The sequence below is a fragment of the Lampetra planeri genome, chromosome 3 (genome assembly GCF_965212315.1).
Source record: "Lampetra planeri chromosome 3, kcLamPlan1.2.h2, whole genome shotgun sequence".
NCBI classification, from domain to species: Eukaryota; Metazoa; Chordata; class Hyperoartia; order Petromyzontiformes; family Petromyzontidae; genus Lampetra; species Lampetra planeri.
The window spans coordinates 22,049,961-22,074,780 of NC_136109.1; the positions used below are offsets into that span (position 1 = coordinate 22,049,961).

A 24,820-nucleotide genomic window follows, 5' to 3' on the forward strand; every position below is an offset into this window, starting at 1 on the left:
TAGATTTTTAAAAAAGTCTACTCCTTGTTCAAACACGAGTACACCGCAGCCTTTCCACGTTAAACCCACATTAGAAGTTCATGTTTAACGCAGTATCTTGTTTTATCTAATTTGTAAAAAAAAATGTTTGGTGGAGAATGTTCAAACCAGTTCTGGAGTAAAACATGAACCACATGTTGATAGAATAAATGTAATAAGTGCCAGTTTTCAAACCAACAAAATGTAATCGTTAGCCGATTTCCTGCATTGAAAGAGGAATTACTTGATCATGCATGCGATGCTTTCATTGAGAGGGTTTGCGCCGGGGGGGGGGGCGGTGGGGGGGGGATGGTGGAGAGGAAAGAGGAGCACTGCCGACTTGACACCATTCATGCGCAAAATGCTCTGCGTTCCCTATGGAGACAACACCGCCTGGCAAAGACTCCGTTTGCTCACAATTAGAGCGTATGTGAACAAGGCCATTAAATATTTCGCCCCCACATTCTCTGGCAATGTGGCGTCTAAAGACAAATATCCCGCCCTCACCGCCGTGTACCCATGCAGGCGATTTGGCAAGTACCGTGAGCCAGCGCCGATGAAGACGACCGGCATGGTTGCACGGTGGGGTATTGTGCCCAGCACCACGCCCGGCCGCCGTTTTCTCCCCAATGCCCATCACAACCAAGTGCTCATTTGGGGAGGCCCAAAAAAAAAACACCTCTTTAGATATTCTTGGCTCTTTCGGTAAAGTCACGTAGAAGGGAAATAATACAATAATAAAAATAAAACATAATAAAATAAAATTCTCAAGTTTCGGCCACAACGCAAGCAGCCGTCCTCAGGTGAAGAAACAGAGCCGTCGGAAAGACAGCGTCCTATTAGGAAAGACAGCGTCCTAATGTTGTCTTTCCTAATGTTGTCTTTCCGACAGCTCTGTTTCTTCACCTGAGGACGGCTGCTTGCGTTGTGGCCGAAACGTCGTGAGAATTTTATTCTATTGTTTTATTTTTATTATTTTATTATTTCCCTTCTACGTGACTTTACCGAAAGAACCAACAATATGAATCCCTGCAGTCACGAAAGCTTTAAATCGAAATTTAACCGCTTTAGATATTTGCAACCGATTTTGGTCGTGACTGCGACTCCAATGGCGCTCTGCTCCATAATTCTCGAGCAGAGAAAACTGGCATTGATAGCTGGCAATGGTATTACATCACATAAAAGAACCATATTTTAGGTACAATATGTGTTTTTTTGTACACTTATGGCAGCTCTACCGCAATGATTCAGTGCCAGAAATATTTGGCAGAGTTGCTAGCCATGTGTGAAAGATTCCACTTTTCTAACTCACTTCATTTTTTTTAAAGTAACATCAAACCAAGATCACATGGACTTGGAGTTTTTTTTAAGATAAGACAAAAAGGGAAATCAATTTCCACGAGTGGCAGCCAGATGGAAGAAAATGGAAGAAAAGAAAATCAAGAACAGGTTGAAGCTACTTTCCATAATTGGATGGAAAAATACTTCGTGGAATTCACATTTTATATATCTTTTTTTCAAACACCGATACCATATGTGAGAGAAAAACACACGCATTTCCACAATGGTAAATATTCTCAAAAGAGTACATTAATTGTATTCTTAAGATAAGCATGTACTACATGAGAGAAAAAAATACAATGTTTAAAATGTTAACACCACATGCTTCCTTGAGTTTTGGGGATGATCGTACAGCACCGACAGAAATTACTATATTTAAAAAAATATACAGTATCAATTTAAAGCTTTCGTGACTGCAGGGATTCATCTTCTTGGTTCTTTCGGTAAAGTCACGTAGAAGGGAAATAATAAAAGAATAATTAAACAATAGAATAAAATTCTCACGACGTTGTCTTTCCGACAGACCTGTTCTTCACCTGAAGACGGCTGCTTGCGTTGTGGCCGAAACGTCGTGAGAATTATTTTATTATGTTTTATTTTTATCATTTAATTATTTCCCTTCTACGTGACTTTACCGAAAGAACCAAGCAGAATTCTACAGTAGTTAAAATTGCCACAAGAAGGGTAAAATCATGTCTTTTTTTACCTATTCCATACCTACCAAGCCAGTAACTCACATCCCTTAGTTTTTCACGACAAACAAAACGTGGTATCAATTTAGGTGTCAGTCTGAAGTCAGTGACCTTAACATTGTACAGGCCTAATAACAGTATTTTTCTAGATACAGCAAGCTGGGGGAAATTCATGTTTGCTCGTGAGCTAGCTGTATGGTATTACCTTGTTATTCACGAGCCATACATCCCAGAGATGTTCGTGAATATCATATTTCACGAATAATGATATTGGCCTAAGAAAACCCCATCTATTTAATGATCTGGCTTACATAAATACGTAAATAATAAATCTCATCACTTTCTCTCTCATCACTGTATCTCATCACATTATCTCTCTTCACTTTATCCCATCACTCTCGTGCATCACATTCTCTCACATCTCTTTATCTCATCACTTGATCTCTCATCACTTTATCTTTCATCACATTATCTCATCGCTTCATCTCATCACTTCATTTCTTTCTTCTCTCTCTCTCTCTCTCTTGATGCAGTCGGGTAGAGTTCCAGGCGCAATTTGTGGATGGACAAAATCGCGGATAGCGAGTTGCGTGAATAACGTGGGAATATCTTCTTGGTTCTTTCGGTAAAGTCACGTAGAAGGGAAGTAATAAAATAATAAAAATAAAACATAATACAATAATTCTCACGACGTTTCGGCCACAACGCAAGCAGCCGTCCTCAGGTGAAGACCAGGTCTGTCGGGTCTTCACCTGAGGACGGCTGCTTGCGTTGTGGCCGAAACGTCGTGAGAATTATTTTATTATGTTTTATTTTTATTATTTTATTACTTCCCTTCTACGTGACTTTACCGAAAGAACCAAGAAGATGAATCCCTGCCGTCACGAAAGCTTTAAATCGAAATTTAACGAGGGAATAATTTTGAGCAACCTTCCACTCCACCCCCATAGCTTACGCTGCGTAAGCACATTCCCATCCACTCGAATGTCGAGTGGGTGATTTCCTCGTACAGTTTGTTAGTTCTTGGCCATCCCAAATCAAAACAAGGGATTTGCCTAGTTTATCCACGAACGCTCCTGGATCACAAAGAGCATAGTTAAAACATTTATAAAAAATAAAGGATAACACATCCATTAACTACAAGCATCTGAGACCGCCATCATCATTTCGACGGGCAGCTGATAGTAGTAGTAGGATTAACCTTACACGGCCATCATCCAGCCGTGGAATGACCATGACGGATAATGTTGATGGTTTACATAAGCATGCATGTGACCACACTAAATAGTGTAACGTAGAATTGTGCAAGAAATGGACTGTAGTATTCACTTACAAAATGTATAGTTTAAAGGTGACTTAAAGGATAAGGAAAGCACGCAATAGAATATAAACTGGCCAAACATCTCAAAACAGGACCATCTTGACAAAATATTGAGACTCAGTGAAGCTTTCCTGGAAAAATAACGGACTTTAAAAGTCCTTTATTTTTGAAAGATGTAAGAAATAAACTGGCATTACAATTGTTACGTTGGTTTGAATTAAATGTTAACTTGATCAAACATTTTTTTTTTGAGTATTATTACACTTGTTTTACCCAGGAAAGCCTCACTGAGACTCAACACTTTTTTTCAGGAGGGTCCTGCCAATTGTTTAGAGGAAGCTGCCGTGTGACTATGGGTAATCCCAATAGAGTAAATATGTCGGTAACTTTTGCAGCATTTGGATGTTTAGCTATGGGAGGAAACTGGAGAACCCAAAGGAAACCCGTGCGAAATACAGAAATATACACCCGAATTGGGAGTCGAACCCAGGCCCTTCTTGCTTTGAGTGTTACAACTGCGCAGCCCTGCCGTCCCCACATACCAAAAACATCGGCAGTATGCGATCTGGAAAATAGACAAACTTGACAAAAAATAATGAACCGGCAAAACCAAAGGGGGTGAGGTGCTGTGCGGACATTAAGGCTGCCCCCCCCCCACACACATTTTCTATATCTGCAATGTCATTAAAATGCAATTTACTGCATTAGTCTCACTCTAAGGTGTTCAGTTATAAAGTCAGATCGCTAAACTTGCAGTCCACAGACTCCTCAAAGAAACCGATTCGGTTTCACGTTGCACACGTTTTAGTACGAGGCTTGCAACCTCTCCTGTTTTATCCCAGGATATCCTCTTGCTGAGGTAAGCTGCTGCTGCTGCGTCCTGGGAAATCTGTAAGTCTTCCCGGCACATTAAAATTCCCGATTTTTGTCGATTACGTAATTACACACCACTCAAGACAATGCACCTACACGAGCGTCTCGCCTCCCGCAGCGTTGCGAGATGTTCGTATTCCCCTGATATGTCCCCGCATTCTTGTTCCTCAAAGGTGGAAAACCCAAATGTAGTAACACACGTGGTAATGTCATTGGCCTGTTTTTTTTGCCTGGGAATGCAAAGTTCTTTATATATATACACCTATACATGTAAAATAGACAACATGTAAAAATACTTAAGTAACAACATTCTGAAATATTTTATCCAATCATTTGCCTGCAGCATATATATATCCACTTTTCAGAATTAAAGGCCACAAAAGAACACTTCCATTTGTTGCCATTGAATTCAGTGCATTTACAAGATGCCTGCAGTAGTACTTATTTGATAAGACCAATGTCGACTTTATCTGTACAAAGAAATGTATTTTCCTTTTTTTTTGGCTGTTCCTAGAATTCATACAATTCAGAGCAAATCCCTGAGGCTCAAAGTGCTCACATAACACACATACAGGAGGGGGGGGGACACGCCGTGGAAGGTAAAATGCAACAGCAATATCATGAATTTAACGTTAAAAGACATTGCATCTCTCTCCCGTAGCAGACACGACAATGCAATAGCATCGTGCACTTTGTGCAAGGAGCAGTGTGCCTAAGTATGTAGCTCAATGCGTTATCGACCCAGCGACCCAAGTTTGATTACCGACCACAGCTAACATTAGCGGTGAATAACATTTGAACCGATGGGTGGGACAACTCTTTTACCAAGCTGCACTGACCAACAAAGTGAATTATGATTTTTTTTAACCCCATGACCATCACGCTGTTGGAAGGCATTCGTCCAGCATTGGATTTGACAAAGGGCTGTGCGTTGCACTTCAGAGTGCGCATAATGCACGGCGAGTGTAAATCCCAGCATGTGTGTGCACCGCAGCAGCATGTATGAAGACATACACACAGTGTGCACTGTATGTAGGTGGCGGTTGAATAACTTTGTGTCTCAACAGTTCACATCTCACCTCTGGCCAGTGCTGCTGCAATGCATTATGAAAGCGTGCCTTGTACGGCAAGAGTAGACGTTAAAGACCCTGTGGCATAATTTAAAAATAAAAAATAAGGCCGTTTTGTGAAGTGTTGTGGCCCAAATTATAAAATTGCTTGGCAATTACTGCACTAAAATTACAGAAAATTAAAAACAGTTCCTTCCTTGTATGCTTGCCAGAGTCGTAATCCTGTGCTTAGCTAAGAGGATTCCAGCGAAATCTGTGCAATGCGACATTTCGCCGTGTACTGTAGTATATGTGCACATAACACTGTATCGGTATAACCAAGGACACCAACAATGAGTCGATCGGCGGCAGGTCGTTGTGTGGTGGGGTGGAGTGTGTGTGTATTCCCTCCCGTGGAAGAGTAGGCCGAAATCCTCTATTAGAGGGGCTCTCTGAAGCTGCCCCGAATGGAGACCCTTCCTCCAGCAGAGGCATGAGCTGGCAATTGCAGGGCTGCACCTTCACCTTCACCCATAGTATTCTTATACTGTAAAGTTTGCAGAGGCCTGTATAATAGGAAGATTGTCCACAAATTACGTTTATATAGAGTGCCAGTGTAAATTACTTCAATTACTTATCTATAAAATAAAATAATTCATTAAAGACCATGATGAAGAATGCATGAGTGGAGTACTTTCGCCCACATCTTTACAAATTGGCTACATCGCTCTGTCTGGCTTGCCACGTTTGTTTCTGTTAATGCCAGAAATAAAATTGAAGCAATGAATGCTAAGTTATGTTTTTAATGTTGTGTTTTTTTATATCTTTGTTTACACTTTGTAAAACCGTTAACTTGGTTACGGCAAATGTAAAAGAGAAAAAAACGTGACTCGATAAGAATTTAGAATGGGGGGCTTGAGCTTTCAGCAAGGCGGGGGGGGGGGGCTCTGGTCCCCTCCAGCCCCCACCCCAGACACGAAGGGGCTTCTCAGTGTTGGGGGTAAAAAAAAAAGCGTCATAGCTAATAAGATTCCACCGAAAGACCCAAAGAGTATAAGATTCCTCCCGTATAAATGAATATTCTGATTCTGATAGTCTGATATGTGACGTATATTTTCTGTTGAAAAATTATAAAATAGCACATTGTATGGTGAGGCGCACAAAGGCAACGCGTCTCCTTGTTGTACATTTCTGTTGGTGGGCTTGGGCCCAGTGGTGGTCATTCCTAAATCTTACAGTAAGTGAGTAAGCAATAGCCTCTCCACAAGACTTCCTGCAAGATGGGCTTCCACCAGGATTTGAACTCATTTACCACACGTGCCAACTGGCCAGATAATTTCTAAGTTCAATTCTATGATCAATAAAGCATTATATGTATATACAGTAAAAACCTTAGATTGCGAGCATAATTCGTTCCGGAAACGTGTTTGTAATCCAAAGCACTCGTATATCAAAGCACTCGTATATCAGTTGGGATCACGTGACGCTCGGCAGACAAAGCGTATGCACGTACTACTCGTATTGCAAGACCTCGCTCGTTTATCAAATTAATATTTAATTAAAAAATTTGCTCGTCTTGCAAAACACTCGCAGACCAAGTTACTCGCAATCCAAGGTTTTACTGTATATCATTATTTGTTTGCATCTTGTATATTTTGTGCAGTAACAATGGGGATGATGCCATGGAGTAATGGGACAGCACATCGGAATTGCGATCCAGAGGGTCGCCAGTTTGGTTTCCCGGCATGGAAACTGAAGAAATGGTTCAAGTTTCTAAAATCACCCACCCCCCCGCATTCTGTTCAACGCAGCAGTATAAACAAGTACACCACATAATAGAGGTTTTTGGGTTAGATCGCGTAAATATATAAATGTGTCGTAAAACCCACCACCGCCCGACACAGCCAACTAGTAAGGGTTGTCACGTAAACAGAACGTGCCAATTCGTCACTTGTACAGCACACCGGTGTGTTGGAGAGCCAAGCCACGACGTTTACAAATGTTGTCGGGTGATGGCGGATTTTAACGACACATTTATATATTTACACGATCTAACCCAAAAACCTCTATTATGGATTATATTGGTCATGAAGGCCTACGTGTTAAAGTACACCACATTTAGTAGATCGGCAGGTCGCGTTTGGTGGGGGGGGGGGGAAGTGTGAGTACTCCAACGTCTTTCAAGACATCTGACCAGCGTGATGGGGTAGACCAACAGATCTCTGATAGGCGGCTCTCTAGACCTCCCTCTAGTGGAGGCCCTCCTGCCAGCAGTGGTGTGAGCGAGACATTGCAAAGCTGCACCTTTCCCTTGGCAGGGCACACCAATTCTCACGTTGCATCGAGCGTTACAAGTAGCAATGCCGAGAGATGCCCCGTGACAGGTCGCACAAAACACCGTTAAGCGACACAGCTTTAAGCAACAAGCCAAGGGAACATTCCACTTAAGGTGTTTCTTTTCACGCGACCCGGCCAGAAGTGCAGGTTGCATGAAGGCCATTGTTTAATTCGTACGATTGAATCTCTTTGTGGAAAGGTCTGAAATGTTTCACCCAAGCTGGAGGGGTCAGCGACGCGAGAAGGTGGAGGGGGCCAGCCCGCGTGTCTGAATCAGATTCTAAAGCCTCTGTAGGTTGTTCAGCTTTGAGCTTGTAAAGGACACCACAGAAAGTACTGCTTAAACATGCGTCACACTCGGCTGAGAATGAAAGCTGCATGCGCACGCCACGTTTTTATGTGAAGCGAAAAATAATTCAACGTTACACGATAACTTCGCATGTTCGGAATGGATTTGCGCAATAGATTAAGCATCTGCTCAGCGTCTCTGATCTTCGAAGACTGTTTTTAGCTTGGGCAAAACTCTGAAAGTAATGAATTAAAAAAAACGAAATCCAACAGTACAGCAAATTACGACCAGCATGCGAGCTGAGAGCAATGTATAAACAGTTTGTGCAAACTGCTTCCAAAGGCAGAATTATTTTTACGCGAAAAACAGCGTCACTCAGCATCCCCACTGGTATTTTTGTAGTGCGTGACATGTGGCCCTTATCTAATCAAGTCACCATCCTATCATTTATACAACCTTAGGAGCCCAACAATAAAAATAAACTGCGGCACGCCCAGACAAAAATGTATCCTCTCTTTCTTCACATTCCAAGGCCGCACATGCACACACACACACGCGGCTCATTACGGCCAAGAAAAACAGATCACAAATAAGTGGCCCACTTTGGACGAGAGCATAGACCCTTTTTAGAACTGGTTTGGACAACCGAACGAGCGACTTCAGAATCAGAATCTTGATTTTTCCCGGGGAAATCTGATGAGCTATGAAGCTCTTTCGCCACAGATGGTCAGCATTGCAAAGAACACTGCGGATTTTCTCATAAAACGAAGCGCGTCTTACTGACGCATTAATACACTGTGTGTATTTACACATTCAAAATTGCTGCCTTGTAGATCAGTTAACCCCCCGCACCCCCGCCAGTTTGGAAACTGTCAACATAATGTTTGACGTGTAGTGTAAAAGCATTAAAGAACACGGGAAAAACCAGTTTTTTTCATCTTTGGCACATGCGTCAGCAAGATAGACAAATACACAGCAATGCATACTGTTGTGCACAACGAAGTAAACAGATCATTCTGCTAAGGTAAAACTGTCAACGTCTGCCGAAACGATGCATGGGGAGCCAGCTGCCTTTTCAAAATGTGTAAAAAAAAAATGTGCCCATCGTAATTCACGTATCAAAATTTCTCAGCGAATTTCCAATTCAATCAAAGCTGTGTCAATCATTCATCAGTGCAAATGCCTTTCAGCAATCGGCTTTGCGTGACACCACGAGACCTGCAGCTCGGAGAGGCCCAGCACTGCTCATGGGGCTGTCATCATTTTGCCACCTTTGACGTAGAAGCTGCACAGTTCATATTCTGCTGCGTACGAGTTTCATGATGCAGATTATGCATTTTCCCTGCTCTTTTCTTGTTTTGTTGGCACAAAATAAAGGTGGCTATTTTATATTTGTAAAATAGTCTATTTGTTTGTATAATATGGCTTGTTTTCTGGTCACGCAGCGTTCTGAATGCACTATTATTGTCATGAACTAAGTAGCACCGTATATGAAACACATCATTGATTGGAAACGTCATGTGCGAAGGGAGCGGTATGGTGCAATGTTCAACCAAGTGGCTTATCACGTGCAAATGTATTGCAGCCAAATACTCTCAGCGCATGTTTCTAAATGTGGAATGAAAAACCGGAGGACCCAGGATAAAAATCCACACCACCACGGGGAGACCATGCAAACTCAAATATACAGGCGTCAGTATCGGGATTGAACCCACGACCTCCTGCGTACGAAGTGAATGAGATAACGCCTCACCACCCTGACGACTTGACAATGGTTTACTATGTGGTCCATAACTGAAAGGCATGCAGAGCCCTAAATGCAGCAGTGGCTTGCTAAAGGACTGCAAGTTGTTATATAATGTATTTTATACTATTTGGTAGTCAGCCAAGAATTCATGAAAAATTTCTAAGTGCCAGTTTTCTTTGGCTTCCGCTCCATTTTAAGCGTATACTGTTAAAGAACCCAAATCTGTCAAGCATTATGCTTTTGTAAAAAGAAAATATAGATTGATAACAGAAACAAACCAATATAGTTGTATGAATAACATTGATTTGTTATTTTTCAGATGTAAATATTACAATTGTGCTGCTGACATTACAGAACGAGCAGAAAAAAGATCCTTTTGAAAATCTTTAAGCTAGCAGGGCACCTCTCCGTTACGGGAGGACAGCCATGGGAAATGAACGTCGCAGAACTACCTCTGAAGACTTCATTTTTAACCGCACGAGCTCAACGTCAAAAGGTCACCGTGGGCAAGGCCGCTGATGCCACCGTCCCTCATTGCCAACGCTCTCCCACCCTCTGCCAAATCCCGCAGCTGCCGCGCGGTCACCGTGCGCCCTTACAAAATCTTCCCTCGCAGTATTCCAACGTCTGGTCTTAGGTCTTCCCCTCGGTCGCCGCTCTCACGGTGACTATGCCAATCCCTGTCTCTGAAACTGACTCTCCCCTCGTCCTGCACGCGGTCCCACCCACGCTCGGGGCACATATTTTACGCGTTCTGAAGAGTGTGTTCTTTGCGTGTCAATATAACACCAATTTTTTTCTCATAGCTAGAATTTGCCAAATTAGTTTAAACACCAAGCAAAGTATGATGGGTTGTTTTTGGACGATTGTTGGTCGGCCAGGCTGAGACTATCAACTTGTTAGATGTGTGAACTCGTTTTAATCATGGGTAATTGCCTGGATTCAAACCAACGAACTCAGCAGCGGCAGCTCAGTGCCCTGACCCCTCAGCCACATGGCCACATTCCATTGATATGTTATTGATATGTTATTGAATTGAAAGGCAGACAGTGCAATTCGATATTATGATAATGACTATTATTATTTATCATATTTAACAGGTTCAATAATGACATCTCAGGATCATAGCAGGTGGTTGCAGCTTGGAGAGGCCTTCGTCTAGCAGTGGTTTGACCATAGCTGATAATGATGATAAACAGCTATAAATAATACGATATATCACATTTGCAATCGGTTATATTTCATTGCGTTTGCTGCAAGCCGTACTCTTCATCCAGATAGAAAAATATGACACTTTCAGAGTTGCGGTTACCAAAAGCCCACAACAAAGCCAAAGTGTAGAATGTAACAACTCTACGGAACCTCTGGATGAGACAGATTTCTAATTAACCATGAGAAGGCTTCATTTACATGTCTAGATGAGCACACAGAGGCCTTGAATCGCACAGCCAACATCAACAGGGAGAGAAAAACACAGGCTGTCACCGCCCAGTGATTTTTCCAAGAGCTGCCAAGAAACTGCAAAATTGGAGGCTGTGTGATGCACAAACAAGCACGTCGGCTCCGTACACGTTTAGTCGAAGTTGAGCGGAGGAAACTTCTAGTTGAACATAATGATGCGTCGGTATGAAAAAATAAATTCTCAGCGTTTTAGTAAACAGATAAATCGGAATTACAAGTACGGCGGTGAGTACCTTTGAAGCTAAACTTGTAAACGTTAACATTTAGGCACTTAAAAAAATCCGTGTACTGGGACATTAGGCGAGCAAGTCACCATGATTAAGAGTAGCGTATTCAACATTTTCCTTGGGGCAGTTTTCCTAGAGAATGCACAGCGCCCCTATAAATAGAGGGGGCTGTGTCTCGGCGCACAAGAGAGAGCAGAAGGGGTTCCAAGTCCTGCATTGCGACTGCACAAAGTGGAACAACACAGCGCTGTGAACAAAATAGCCCGAGCCTACACGTCCGATTATATAGCAGAGCTGACATGAATGGACACAGGCAGGAATTCATTTGGACTGCGTGCGTGGACCAGAGACCGGCCGCGGACATGCACTCCGATCGCTCCGCAGGCCCCCCATTCAAATCCCAGATCAACCTCAAGGTCACACCCATCGTCTTCAAGATCCCCCGTTGCATTCACTCCCTGCCTAACTCTCTCTCCTCATATCACTCGACTCCCCTCCACTCACTCTGCCCTCCAGCAAACAAGGCTTTCCGTCGAAGCCCCCCCCCCCCGCAACTCATGAAGAGGTCACTTATGCTTCTCTCCTGTCCCACAGGTCTGCCCCCTGTTCAAGCCCAAGCTGAACGCCTTCCTTGCATCCTCTACCTATGATCCACTCTCTCCAAGGGCTAAATTAACGCAAGGGGCTTTAGGGACCACGGCCCAGGGCCTTGGATATTTAGAGAACCTCAAATTGTATATATATGTACATATCCTGTTTTGTAATTATTGAAACACAATAACGAAGCACTATTATACAGCCAAAATAGAATTTAGTCATTTAAGCCATGGCATATTGACGGCAAAATAAATATGGTGCCAAAATAAAAAATATTTTTCTTTGCGTTTTTTTTACTTTGAATTAGCTTTACAATCACATTTTAAAAATATAACTCTAAAAAACTAAGATGAGTAAGAACGGAGTGATTGGCATTAGGTATGGGCGGTGCTGGAAAGAACCGAATGTACAAAAAGGACTCCCCCCCCCACCCGTCCAAATCTACAACATCCCCAAGCCCTCATCAAACTTAATCCAGCGCTGCCACTATGCACATAACATGCCCACTCCTTCTGGACAGCGTCTTGAGATGCGGTCGCGGTTTATTCGCGCTGTAAATCCACGCCGCGGTGTACCTGCTGTGTCCTTACCTGCTCCCCCCCGTTCCTGTAGGTGAGGAGGGGTTCCCCGACACTCTCGTCCACCAGGGGCTCCTTACGGCTCAGGGAGAACTCCGGCAGGAACACGGCGCTCCTGCCCTGCTCTCCACGCACCTGCAGAGACAACGGCACAGCGACGCACGTCTGGTGATGAACATCGCGCTCCGTGTTCAAGAGCTTGTCCGTAACTGGCAAACGTTCTCACACGCAATTGTTGCGATGCACATTACAGTGCTGTTATGTCCTGGATAACCATGTCACCCCCCCCCCCACACACCTATTGACCATCGAGCATCAACCAGCATGGTCAAGTATGCTAGATGTGCTGGATAGAAAGCTCTCCGATGTGTTTTCGGGTAATACCGCAAGCTCTTTGGCGCAATGTTCGACGTCTTCATCCACGTCCTAGGAGGCGCTTCGGTTACCGAATCAGTTGCTGCGGAAGCGCCCGGCATTTTGCAGCACACACGTCGGACATTGTGCTGCCCAGCACGTGGAACAAGCCGTATCCTCACGACCAACGAGACAGGTGGGAGACCTTCGACCAGCAGTAGATTGGCGTGTGGCGGTAAATTATCACAACAATTGCACTGTTCACACAAGGCATTTGACGATCTGACGATTCATCGATTATAATACATTTTTCGAACTCAAAATGCAAGGATTTAACTGTGCACGTTTAGGCATGATTAACGCCATATGCAAAGCATGATGTTACACATAGTCTAGTGGAGTTGACAAAAACTGTGCAAACGAGACTAAAGAGAAAACAATCTAAACAAGACGCATGAGACTACAAATAAACAAAAACAAAAATAATTCCCATTGCTGAACGAACTTGTTACCCCAAATCCTGAAAATTCCTCGAGTTTCTGCCAGGTGAAGCATTACCTTACACACGTGTGCAGCATTTGCACAGCAATCATTCTGGTCAAATAATTATACTGTATTGTGAATAAAAACAGTTTGAGTATCAATAAACTCCCATTGCAAGTCCAATCTTTAATTACTATAATATTTAAATCATCACCTTCCAATGCATTTACGGAAATCCAAAGAGGTAAAAAAATAAATTTGTTCAATCCCCACGACAATTCAGCCCATCCCCACTTTCACGGTGGGCTTTTCGCGCACGCACAAAGCAGCGTGGAGAAACGTGATCATTAAATCAATCATCTAATGGAACGCCTTTGTGCAGCTCTGCTCAAGGACCCCTGTCTGGGCACGGGGAGACATAATGACCGGCATAAAAGCCACTCAGAGCTCAGCGGGGGAAGGATTGGGGAGGGAAGTGTGGAATGATGCGCTGTGTGGGCAGGAATGTTCAACTTGGGACATTAATCGCAAGCTCGTTACGAGGAGAGCATTCGCGATCGTCTGTCTGGGAGATGGACGCCGCGTTTTATCGATACTTCAGAAAACATTATTATTATTTCTAGATTTGAAGCTTTCGTGACTGCAAGTATTCATATTCTTAGTATTTTTCGGTAAAGTCACGTAGGTAAAAAATTACAATTAATAAAAATAAAATTAAAATAAAATAAAAATCACGACGTTTCGGAGGCAGCACAAGCTTCCGTCTTCAGGTGGAACAGTCACAGCACGATAGCTGTGTTGTGTTAATTATGATTCACTTGATACAGCTATCGTGCTGTGACTGTTCCACCTGAAGACGGAAGCTTGTGTTGCCTCCGAAACGTCGTGATTTTTATTTTATTTTTTATTTTACTTCTATTAATTTTTATTTTTAACCTACGTGACTTTACCGAAAAAACCTAAGAATATTATTATTATTATTGAGGGAAGTCATGCTGGCGTGTGGTTTAGCATCATCGTATGTGCCAATCGCAGAAGCTCTCTGGTTATGCTCTTCGCAGTGGTGGTGCTAGCCCATCCCTTGGGGCACCCCAAGGAGGAATTCTCTTTTTTTGGGGGTTGCCACCCTTTCAATTGCTAAAATCCGAGGTGAGACGACAGGGAATGAGACGGACGACAGACGTCGATGTGTTGAGATAAGCGAACTGTAGACACAAATAGAGGTGCAGTGGCATGTGAGAAGGGAGACGCAGATGGGGACTCAAATGCAGTGAAATGAGAGATGCAGACGCGAGATATGGATGTACAGTAGTGATAATGTGAGAAATGTAGACACAAAAAAGAGGGGCAGTTGGGTGAGTGAAGAGAGAAGCGGACAAGGTAGAGATGAGATATGAATTGGCGGTTATAATAATTAGTGTGTTGTGTTAATTATGATTTACTTGTTAGCCATTTAGTTTAACACGTAGGCTTTCGCGACCAATATCATCCATAATAAAACATTTTTTGGGTTAGATCGCGTAAATATATAAATGTGTCATTAAACCCGCCACCACCCGACACGGCCAATTTGTAAGGTTTGCCACGTCAATAGAACATGGCAATTCGTTACTAGTACAGCACACAGGTATATTGGATAACAAATCCACAACATTTACAATCTGAGTACGACGTTTCACCAGTAATTACAACCAGCTTCATCAGGCCACAGCCAGATTCGTGGAGACATCCTCCTGTTTCGTTCCTTAAACCATTTAGTTTAATTAATTCAGGGGCCCCTTTTTTTGGCTTGGGGCCCTAAGCCTTTGCTTAGTTGGCTTATCCCGAGCGCCAGTCACCATGTGTCCATTTACAAGAAAAGCAATGTAATGATTCGTAAATGCATTTTGAATGCCAGTAATGTTTTACAGCCCTCTTTTTTCATTGCACTGATAGACGAAAGCCTCCCAACGGGCAGTTGGGGGAGCTTGTTTCATCATACTTCACCAGGGAGGGCCTCGGAACTGGTGCGGATGTCACTCACTACTGATATAAGCCATGACTGGGAACTGACCTTAGGTTGCAGGGTTCATAGTGCATTTTCATTATTGTACCCTAAATAGTGCTGGGGTGGAGTGGTGGTGCAGTGGTTATCAGGCTGCGCTCTGAACCTCGTGACCCACGGCTAACAGCAGGGACGAGTGTTATCTCAACTGATCCTGGAAAAACCCCTTCGGCAGCCCACACTAACCAGTGCGGTCAAATATGGTCAGACCACCCTCACGTTGGGAGGCCTTCATCCAGCAGTGGAATGAGCAGAGGAAGGAAGACTATGACTTGTATGGTACTCACACCTCGTGCTGTCTAGGATATGTGTTTTTTTTGTCATCTGTAACTTCATACGTAGATATTCATAAGAATTTCCCCATTGTGCGAGTGTGAGCATAAAGATAGTAAACCACTCAAGCAAAAAGCTTTCTGCTCACAGAATGCACCGCGCAAGTTGTCCTTGCTTTGTATAGAAAAATTACGAGGCAACATTTACACGCTTGTGATTTCACACAGTAGCAAATGACACTCGATACGTTCCCCAATGCAATGTTACCTTTTTGAAATTGTCATGTAATCTTTAACAAAGGCTGAGTGCCTTATTTACTCCTCTCACCGTGGTTATGTGGTGGGCCCAATATAACAAATTCTATTATCTGCAGGTTATCCGTGGGATGGAGGGGGATCACGGATAATTGGAAGCTATTTCACAATCAACTATTGGGGTACATGGGGGGTAATTTCAGATCATTGGAAGCACAGGGTTGCTGACAACAGTTGTTCTTGCGGACCATACAGCTCTCACAGATAATAGGATTTGCGAGTAATAAGGTAACGTATAAGAGTTCTCCTGTATTCATAGTATTGCACGCGGAAACATTCAACTTGAGCATCACACATTGCCCGTTTGAGCAGACAGACATCGATGTCAGCTTTTTAATATGTACCTTGTATACTTGCTGTCAGTTTAAAATCATTATTCGACCATACGCTTGCCTCAACGAGCTGTTTGCCTCAATTCTAGATTTGAAGCTTTCGTGACTGCAAGGAATCATCTTCTTAGGTTTTTTCGGTAAAGTCACGTAGAAAGTAAAATAAAATAAAAACAAAAATCACGACGTTTCGGAGGCAACACAAGTCTCCGTCATCAGGTAGGACCGTCACAGCCAGATTAGCTGTATCAAGTGTTTGCCCAGAATGTACAATAAATTGGAATTCAACCGTGACAGTTGCTGTTGACTGGTAAATGTGTGGGGATATTAAAAAAAAAACGAGAGCAGAATTGTATCTGCCCCAGGTGTAAAGAGCCGAACAATCTGGGATTTATTTCACATCTAGTTCATTCATGCCAAGAATCCATCGTTGGAATGGTTGGTTGTCAGACACAAAGGAAACACCGAGATGACGCACAGTCCCGTCACACCTGCGCCTGGTTTGACAGCTAACGGATCACCGTGTCACTGGAGAAGTAAAAGCCGCAGATACAACTGATCTCCAATGACCTCAAACTAACTTCTTGCTTTGCTAAACAGGCTACGTACAAAAATGTGGTGAGTGCCACGGGCGACCTGAGTTTGATTCCCAGCCACGGCTAGCATCAGTGGCGAGTGACATACGAACCTGCGTTGGGCACACCACCAGCCTTCACCAATCCGCACTGGCGAGGGTGGTTAACTATCGACACAGCGTTGGAAGGTGTTCTTCCAGCAGTGGATTTACAAAGGATGGAACATTATTTATATATATATACCGTACACTTGCTTCTACACACACGACACAAGTGTACAGTGGAGCCATCTATAATAGACAAAGATCCCCATATCGATTTTAACAGACTTTAGGGGAAAGTGCTTTTAACGAGCACCTATTAAGGTGGCACAGCACACGAGGGGGTGGATGGTCACTACCACGCCGGGCCACCTTTGTCTTCCCAGTGCTGATGTTAACACTACATCAGGTACTAATTTAAGGCTGAGTTGCCCTAGGGGAGGACCGGGACTGGTTCAGATACTCATCACTGATCTTGGCTATGAAGGTGAATAAAACTCAGGTCACCGGATTCGTAGCGCAGGGTGCTGACCACTAAACTATCACTTCCCAACAACAACAGCTGCCATTCGCACCTAAGTGGCAGTGACGTCATCACAGCGTGTTCCAGGCTAGGTGCACTTTGAGGCCACATGAAGTGTGGAAGGCTCGCTGACAGAAGGTCACGGGACAGACACAGGTGTTTTGAGTTAACTGGGATGACTGACAGATGCACCACTTGTGCTGCCCACTGTGCCAACTTGCTACATTTTAGCCACTTCGCACTCCACTCATGTATACACAGACACACTGGATTATAAACTTCAAAATTATGATATATTACTGTTATTAATGCTTAAAAGAGAATTGGTACCTGAACACCACTGAACTTTACCTTATTCCACCTTTACCTTTCGACTTATGAAGCTATACCAAATGAGTAAGTAATGTCTGTAACAAAAAATTGGGTTGTTCATGCGCCATATTCATATGGATATAAAGTGTGTCGAAATATGCCAAATAAGCCATAATAAAAAATAAAACATACGTAGAAACATACAGCAAATCACCCATAATCATCAGATCTCGGAAAACTAAGCAGGGGTTGAGCCTGGTTAGTGCGAGAGTTGTGTGGCCGCCATGCGCAAAAGACGCGTGAAGTCGACGTTGTGGGCAGCAAGGGGCAGTGCATCAAAATCCATTGGGGTTTTATTTTTTCTGCACGCCTCCCACCTGACTAGCGCGGTGAAGTATGGTCAAACGGATGCTCGCAGGCCGAACTGCATGGGGAGGCCCTGAACTAGCAGTGGAATTAACAACAACAACAACGGCTTCTAGATATTACTTGTACAACAACAACAATTTAAACTACACAATTTTAACAATTTCAAAGGAAAGACACTGTTGGCAAGTAGCCGGATTTCAGCTACCAGCCACGTCAAAAACAACAGAGCGTGCGTGGAGGCTCACCTGTCACCTGCATTCCTTTTGATAAATTCCAGCCTCAGTTTCTAAGCCCTCAGCCCTCCACCCAAAACGCGAATCCGTCCCTCCCCCTGCCGTTTCCCCAGCCCACGCGCCCCCATCACCGCGTGTTGGCTTTTATAAATACTTTTTTTTCGCTTGTCAGGGCTGACGACATTATCAGATGGACAACCTCCGTGCGCGCACGCACAGGGCTGTGTCGTGACTGACGTCCCCCTTGGGGCAAAGCTGAACTTTGCTCTTGAACCACGCGCGCGCCACAGCATGCCGGAACCACCGGTTCCATTCAGGTGCGCGCGTTGTTGGCTTGACGAGGAGTCTCAGTGCCTTGGTGTAACACTGCGAACGCCGCACAAGCGGCGTCATGCTACGGTAATGGAAAAAATAAACGAAGGAGATAAAATCCGATTCATTTGCATGCATGTTGTAACGCTTTGCGAACGTGCGTTCGCCCTCCCAAGTACCGTGTTTTTAATTGGTGGTAGGGAAGAGAGTGGTGGGGAGCTGCCGGGGTAAAATCCGTTTGCCTCTTTACCGATACTGACCGATTTTGAATGAGGTAAGTCCCTAATAGCAACACAAATAATCAATGAAATTGTTTAACCTTTAGGAAAGTCGTCATGTCTGTGTCACAGACAGGCAGATAGAAGAACAGACAAAGAGATATGGACAATGTTAAAGTTATTAATGCTGGACACCTTGCGTAAAAAAATGCCAACGCGTAAAAAAAAAATGTCGACGTTTGCAATAACAAAGCCAACACCTGCCTGTTTGGTGTGACGGTTAAGGTGCACAATGTCTAATTATAATTGTAGAAGTACAAATTCCGACAGGGGGATCGATGTAGCCTATCATCCCATCCAGGGTCAATAAAATAAGTGCAATGTTATAATAAGTGAACAGTGCTTGTCCTATGTCGACGTGCTACCACCGTATGAATGTGCAATGTCCACCACTGACTCAGGGTTATAAACAAAAGATGAGTGCTACTACCCATGCCTGTGTGAGTTGGAAAACCACTTTGCCTTTTTTGAAAGAGAACAATATTGTTAACGTATTACAGGACATTGTCAGCAGAGATCATAAGCAGGGCCATTCACGAGGAGTGTGGAAATAAATAACGGTACAAAAATGTATAGAAAGCAGAAAATGTTTAAACCTCAAATAATGTTGTTTTACAACACCGTGCAACACATTTTAGCATATCAAAAAAGCAAATCTGTTGTCGCAGCAAGATCGTCGACAAAAGCATTTGATTTTATTAGCAAAACCGTTTTGTGCTGCACCACAAAGTGGACTCGGTCAGTTGTGAGGTTTCCTGTGCATATAGTGGCTTTTGCTTGCAAAAGCTGCACGGCGGACCGTACAAAAAGCTCACTTATAGCCTCAGCTAAATTAACATTTGCATGTCCAGCAGCCTCCCTTGTGCACTGCTCTGTAATTCATCGGGAACGCCTGGCGAAGCATTTCAACTCGAAACCTTTTCGTTTTGCGGGCACGTTTGTTGCCTTTCACAATGCGGCCTTTGGTTAAGTGTGAAGCAGCAATGAGATAGGGTCAGGGCAGTGACTAAGCTGTAATGTGACCTTGAGTGGTGGCTATGCTGCACGGTAAATACTCCTGGGATGCTTTGTTAACTGGATACAAGGAGTTAAAAATAAAAGTAGAAAACAGCGTCGCTCTAGGGGGCGGCTCGTGTCAGAATTCTTAGGCCCACGAGATATTTTAATCAGTGGGTAAACTGCCCACCATCTGAACCGCCGTAGCGGATATTATTAGCGCCGAAAGTTAAGACCTTGGCCATGTTCATCACATTTATTTTTTGTTTCTCTAATCGGCAGATGTTACGTGCCGTGACGCAAGCCTAACGAGCTGTGCGCAGGAATGTATTTTGATGTTGGACGGCGAGGAGGACTCAACAGGGGTATCCAAAAAATTCAATGTTATTTTGTTGCCAGAAAAAAGGGGAAAACCTCTTCTCATATTTTGGTACTGGCAAAGGAGGTCCCATGATGTAGATGCTCACCGCGAGCTCTCATTACTCTGGTAGTGCATTGTCTTTGGGCTGTACGCCTTTTGGCGTCCTCTGGTCTAGCACCAATTGAGACGAGGCTCGAAAGAAAGCTGTTTCTGGTGTGGACCAATCAGTTTCAATGACAATGCATATATTATCAGAGTATGTTTTTCGTTTGCAGTTTGACTACACGGATTGTGGTTAAGCAGACATGATTCCTTGTTAAAGGTTTCAGTTTGGTGTTTTAACATCTTAACACCTGTTTTGTTGCCAGAAAAAATGGGAAAACCTATTCTCAAATATTATTACGTTTTCATAGATTAAATTCCACGAGATTCATTATGATTAAAAACTTTCAGGACGGTATGCAGTAGCTGCGTTTCAGTGATTTTTTCCTGCGAGTCAAGAGGCCAATGATGACTCTCACTGTTAATGCAATTGTAATGCTTGATAATCCTCCTACTCATAACACCACTTAAACATTGGCCACTCCAAGTTATGTGTGTGTGTAAGCAATCATCTGACATTTCGTGTTTACAATGCTTAAGCCTATTTAAAAAAATCCTTTTTGTATCATTATTTAACTAAACTGTGATTGTGCCAGTACGGTGCTAAGAAAGCAAACACGTTGGCAGAGGCCAACACCACAGCTGGCTGCTAAGGGGGCTGGTAAACACAGCTGTGTGCCATTTACTCTTATCCACACCGTTTAGCAGAAGACTGCATAACGTAGTGTCTGCCAGACACACTGCACATTAACCGCGTTCGGTTTGAATCCTTTCTTCACCCACTGTGCTGTGTCGCGCGGAAGCCAGCGAGCCATCCAAAATCCGAACCACGCAGTTTTCTCGGCGCACGCAAGTGGCACGGCTCTCATTGTAACAACTTCTGCTCTGCGCTAATGGGTGCAAGTCTAATGAGTTCCTGATGGATGTGTAGTTTAACAATACCCACATCTATCAATGAGCGCTCTGTTGTGCTTGTCTGCCAAGAGGGCAAATGCGTCGTATAGTTGCCTCCTATTGGGTCCCTTGCTAAATATACTCGTTCGTCATTACCCATATTTCAAAGTATGGGGTTTGCATCGAGGAAATATGTTTCCACTTAAAATCAGTGTACAAACATTCGTGCAATCTGATTTTTTTTGGTAAAGCAAGAAACACATGGACAAAGACCCAACTGGGCCTGCAATGGCTTTTGCTAACAGCATGTGGCTGTGAAAGTTAAGTAATTATTATTAATTGCGGCAATATGAGCCTTGTTCCATAGGTGTCACATTCGGGCATGTTATTGTTACGTAAGCTGAATGTCTTCATGAAACCTTCTTGATAAATGTTCGGTTTAATCCATTTCCAGGCTTTGAATTTCACCCATGAGGCTTGTTTCCTCCACAAACTTTCTCGTTCGATGCTAACCAATGGGATTTGCATGCACAACAGTGACTGAAATATGGTACTTAAGAACACGTGTGTTTATCAATGCTCCTCGCAATAAGCAAACACTACATTTATTTAAAGCTTTTTTTAAAATTTCTGCGAATATGCCATAGATCATTGCATTTTAACGCATCTAGGATTGAAGTCGATGGGGGGAAAAAACATTAAAGTTTTTCCCCATAAAAGGACGATCAACTGCAGATTTTTTTGTTCGAAAATGCAGCCATAAAACCCAACTCTCACTCGCATAAAACAGGCCTGCTCTGCGATATAATGCAAAACCATCTACCGCATCCCTGGCATGACATCCAAGAACACCTTCTTGTACGCGTGATAATATTCGGCAATTGTTTTGGGTAACCTAAGCAGCAAAATATGGGTTTCAAAAAAAAAACCCACATTGGCGTTTCCCAAAGGATGTTTTGCGTTTGCGGAAACATCAAAACCGCGAGCTTTTGTTGCTCGTTAGATAACCGAGAGAACATTTTTTCCCCCCTACAGTTGGTCTGTGTGAGACGTTTATTCGTCTCATGTAGTCGTGAGCTACATTGCCGTTTAACTTTTTTTTCACAGCATACGCGGCAGAAAGGGAAAACACTCGAGCATCTGGCAAAGTGAACTTCCTGAGATGTAAGTCACACGCATCAACGTCCAATGACTTGGGGAGAGGAACGCCCGCCCACTGCACATGTGCGGCACCAAGGCAAAAATTAATTTGGTTAGTGCAGGGGTCGGCAACCAAAATAACAAGAAGAGCCATTTCTTTCCAATTCGGTACAAAATTCAGTATTTCAAGAACCGCAATGCATCTATGTACATACGTACATATCGTCAAGAAGCAGCCCGTAAAGAGCCGCATGCGGCTCCGGAGCCGTAGGTTGCCGACCCCTGGGTTAGTGGGATGACACATTGGAATGAAAACTAACACAGAGCGATACACACACACACATATATATAGACTACGTGTGCTTCAATTCTTACTAATTTTATAGAACACAGATTAATGACCTGGGAAATTGGTAATGAATGCGCCCGGCATCAATATTGTTAGTTTAGCACCAAAGTTCATATTCATAAAAAAAGACAATGACAAATGAGGTCAGGAATTACGATCAATGTCAGATGCTCCATTCGCTTATTAACTCCAAAGCTCTGCAATCGTAGTGTTTTGTTCATACAGTAAGCCGCGTTTGATTGGGATTCGCTGACAGGTCCAAGGGGAGACATTCGAAGCCACTCAGCAGTAAAGAAAACAAAAATTGTTTGGTGTTGAAACAAAACCTTCGAACTTGAAATGCAAAAAGGTAGCGGTCTTTACGGTATGGTGTCCACTGAAACCCAATGCAAAACACAACCGAGGAGTAAATTGCCACTTCCATTGGGCATGCGTGGTTGGATTTCAGAAGGTGGGTCTACACAGCTGGCTAAAAAAAATCTCTTCCTTTTGTCCACTTGACTAAAGCACGCACTACTCGTGTCAGCACCTTTGTGCAATATCGAGGTAATCTCACGACCGTGACCAAAAAGCCGCCCTGATCCCTAATCACATTTTCATCGCCTCTTCTTAATCCCAACCAAAAACAAAGTGGCAAAAGAATAACGAGGGGGTTAAATGTGGGCCCTCTCGCATGAGCCCTGCCATTGCCACCCACGCGTGGGCTAGGTTTTGGCGGCGAGAGGTGGGAAGATTGCATTGAATTTAAAATGTAAAATTTTATTGGCCAAAATTCCTCCTGTTTGGAGAGAAACAGAAATGCCTCACGCGCAATGACAATTTTTTGTGCATTCATGTCAAGTCTTGCAGTTTTTCTTTCCTCCTTTGCAATCTGTTGTATTCAGCAGGGATTTTTTTACGTCAATTTTCTGTAACATACTGCAATACATACAGCCATTTATCAGCCAAACAGTCCTCCGCGTTCTTATGGGTGTTGCAATTTTAAAATAATATACTGTAACAAATGGTCGGTCGAGAAAAAACGGCCGAGATGCCAAGATTATGCCTTAGTCCACACAAATACCAAGACAGAGATCCCCCGTATAGCCTTTAACAGACTGGTGGGAAAAGTGCTGTTCGCGAGCATCTCTGAAGGCCGGCACGGCACACGAGGAAGTGGTGAGGCTAACACCACGCTCAGCCGCCTTTGTCTCCCCGGAGATGACGTTTTCACACCGTACCAGCTCAGCTATCCGGCACTGATGTTGGTCATAATCAGGAATTGAATTCGAGTGGCCGGGTTTGTAGCATAGTGTGCTAACCACTGTACTTCCATTCCACACACGACACACAGAAACATTTCAATTTGCACGAAATGTGAAATATGCACTATTAACGGAATGCATCCCAGACAGTAGTAAATGCGCTATGCTGCCTCATTATCTTGGAAGATAAGTGGCTATTAGATCAATTTGAATGAAGGAGCTGAAGAGAGCTGAGCACAGGTTTTTGACTTGCTAGAGTGCTCAGACCAAGGGTCAAGGAGCGGCCACTGATGTGGAAGAAAACAAGATGAGGGTATTGTCCATCACTGTTCATAGTCCCATGAACTCTGACCTTCCCGAGTTGCGTGCTTAAAAAAACGACAAAGGTCTACGGCGTGCCCGAATAAAAAGGCAAAGAAAGTGTAACGAAAAATGTGACATGCATCGTCCGTTAGAGGGTTAAAAGAGCCCTTGAACCAGCTGTTTCAGTTGGACTCATGAATCCCGATATGTGGAGATGTAAGTTGATATATTATGTTCAAATCAGCTTCACAAACACGGAAATATTTTATTTTATTGCTAAATTAAATGAAGCGCCATATTTTCACCAAATTAATATTTTGAAGGTTTCCTAAACGAAACTAATAATATTAAATTTCTACTATAAAGCAACTTCCACGACTGTAAACCTGGGTGCAATTTTGTGACCATTTTATGTACACAAATGCTGTATAGTTATTGATACACAGTACACATAGGTATGC

At 43.3% G+C, this 24,820-nt stretch overlaps 1 protein-coding gene across 2 annotated transcripts in view; it reads right to left on the reverse strand.

The window, feature by feature from the left end:
- LOC144741157 (ADAMTS-like protein 1) overlaps positions 1–24,820 on the reverse strand; it is a 108,730-nt gene that overhangs the window by 81,158 nt on the left and 2,752 nt on the right. For both annotated transcript variants that reach the window (XM_078623784.1, XM_078623783.1), the window contains exon 3: positions 12,543–12,665. In XM_078623784.1, coding sequence (XP_078479910.1) covers positions 12,543–12,665 — 123 coding nt within the window. The remainder of the gene's footprint in view (positions 1–12,542; positions 12,666–24,820) is intronic.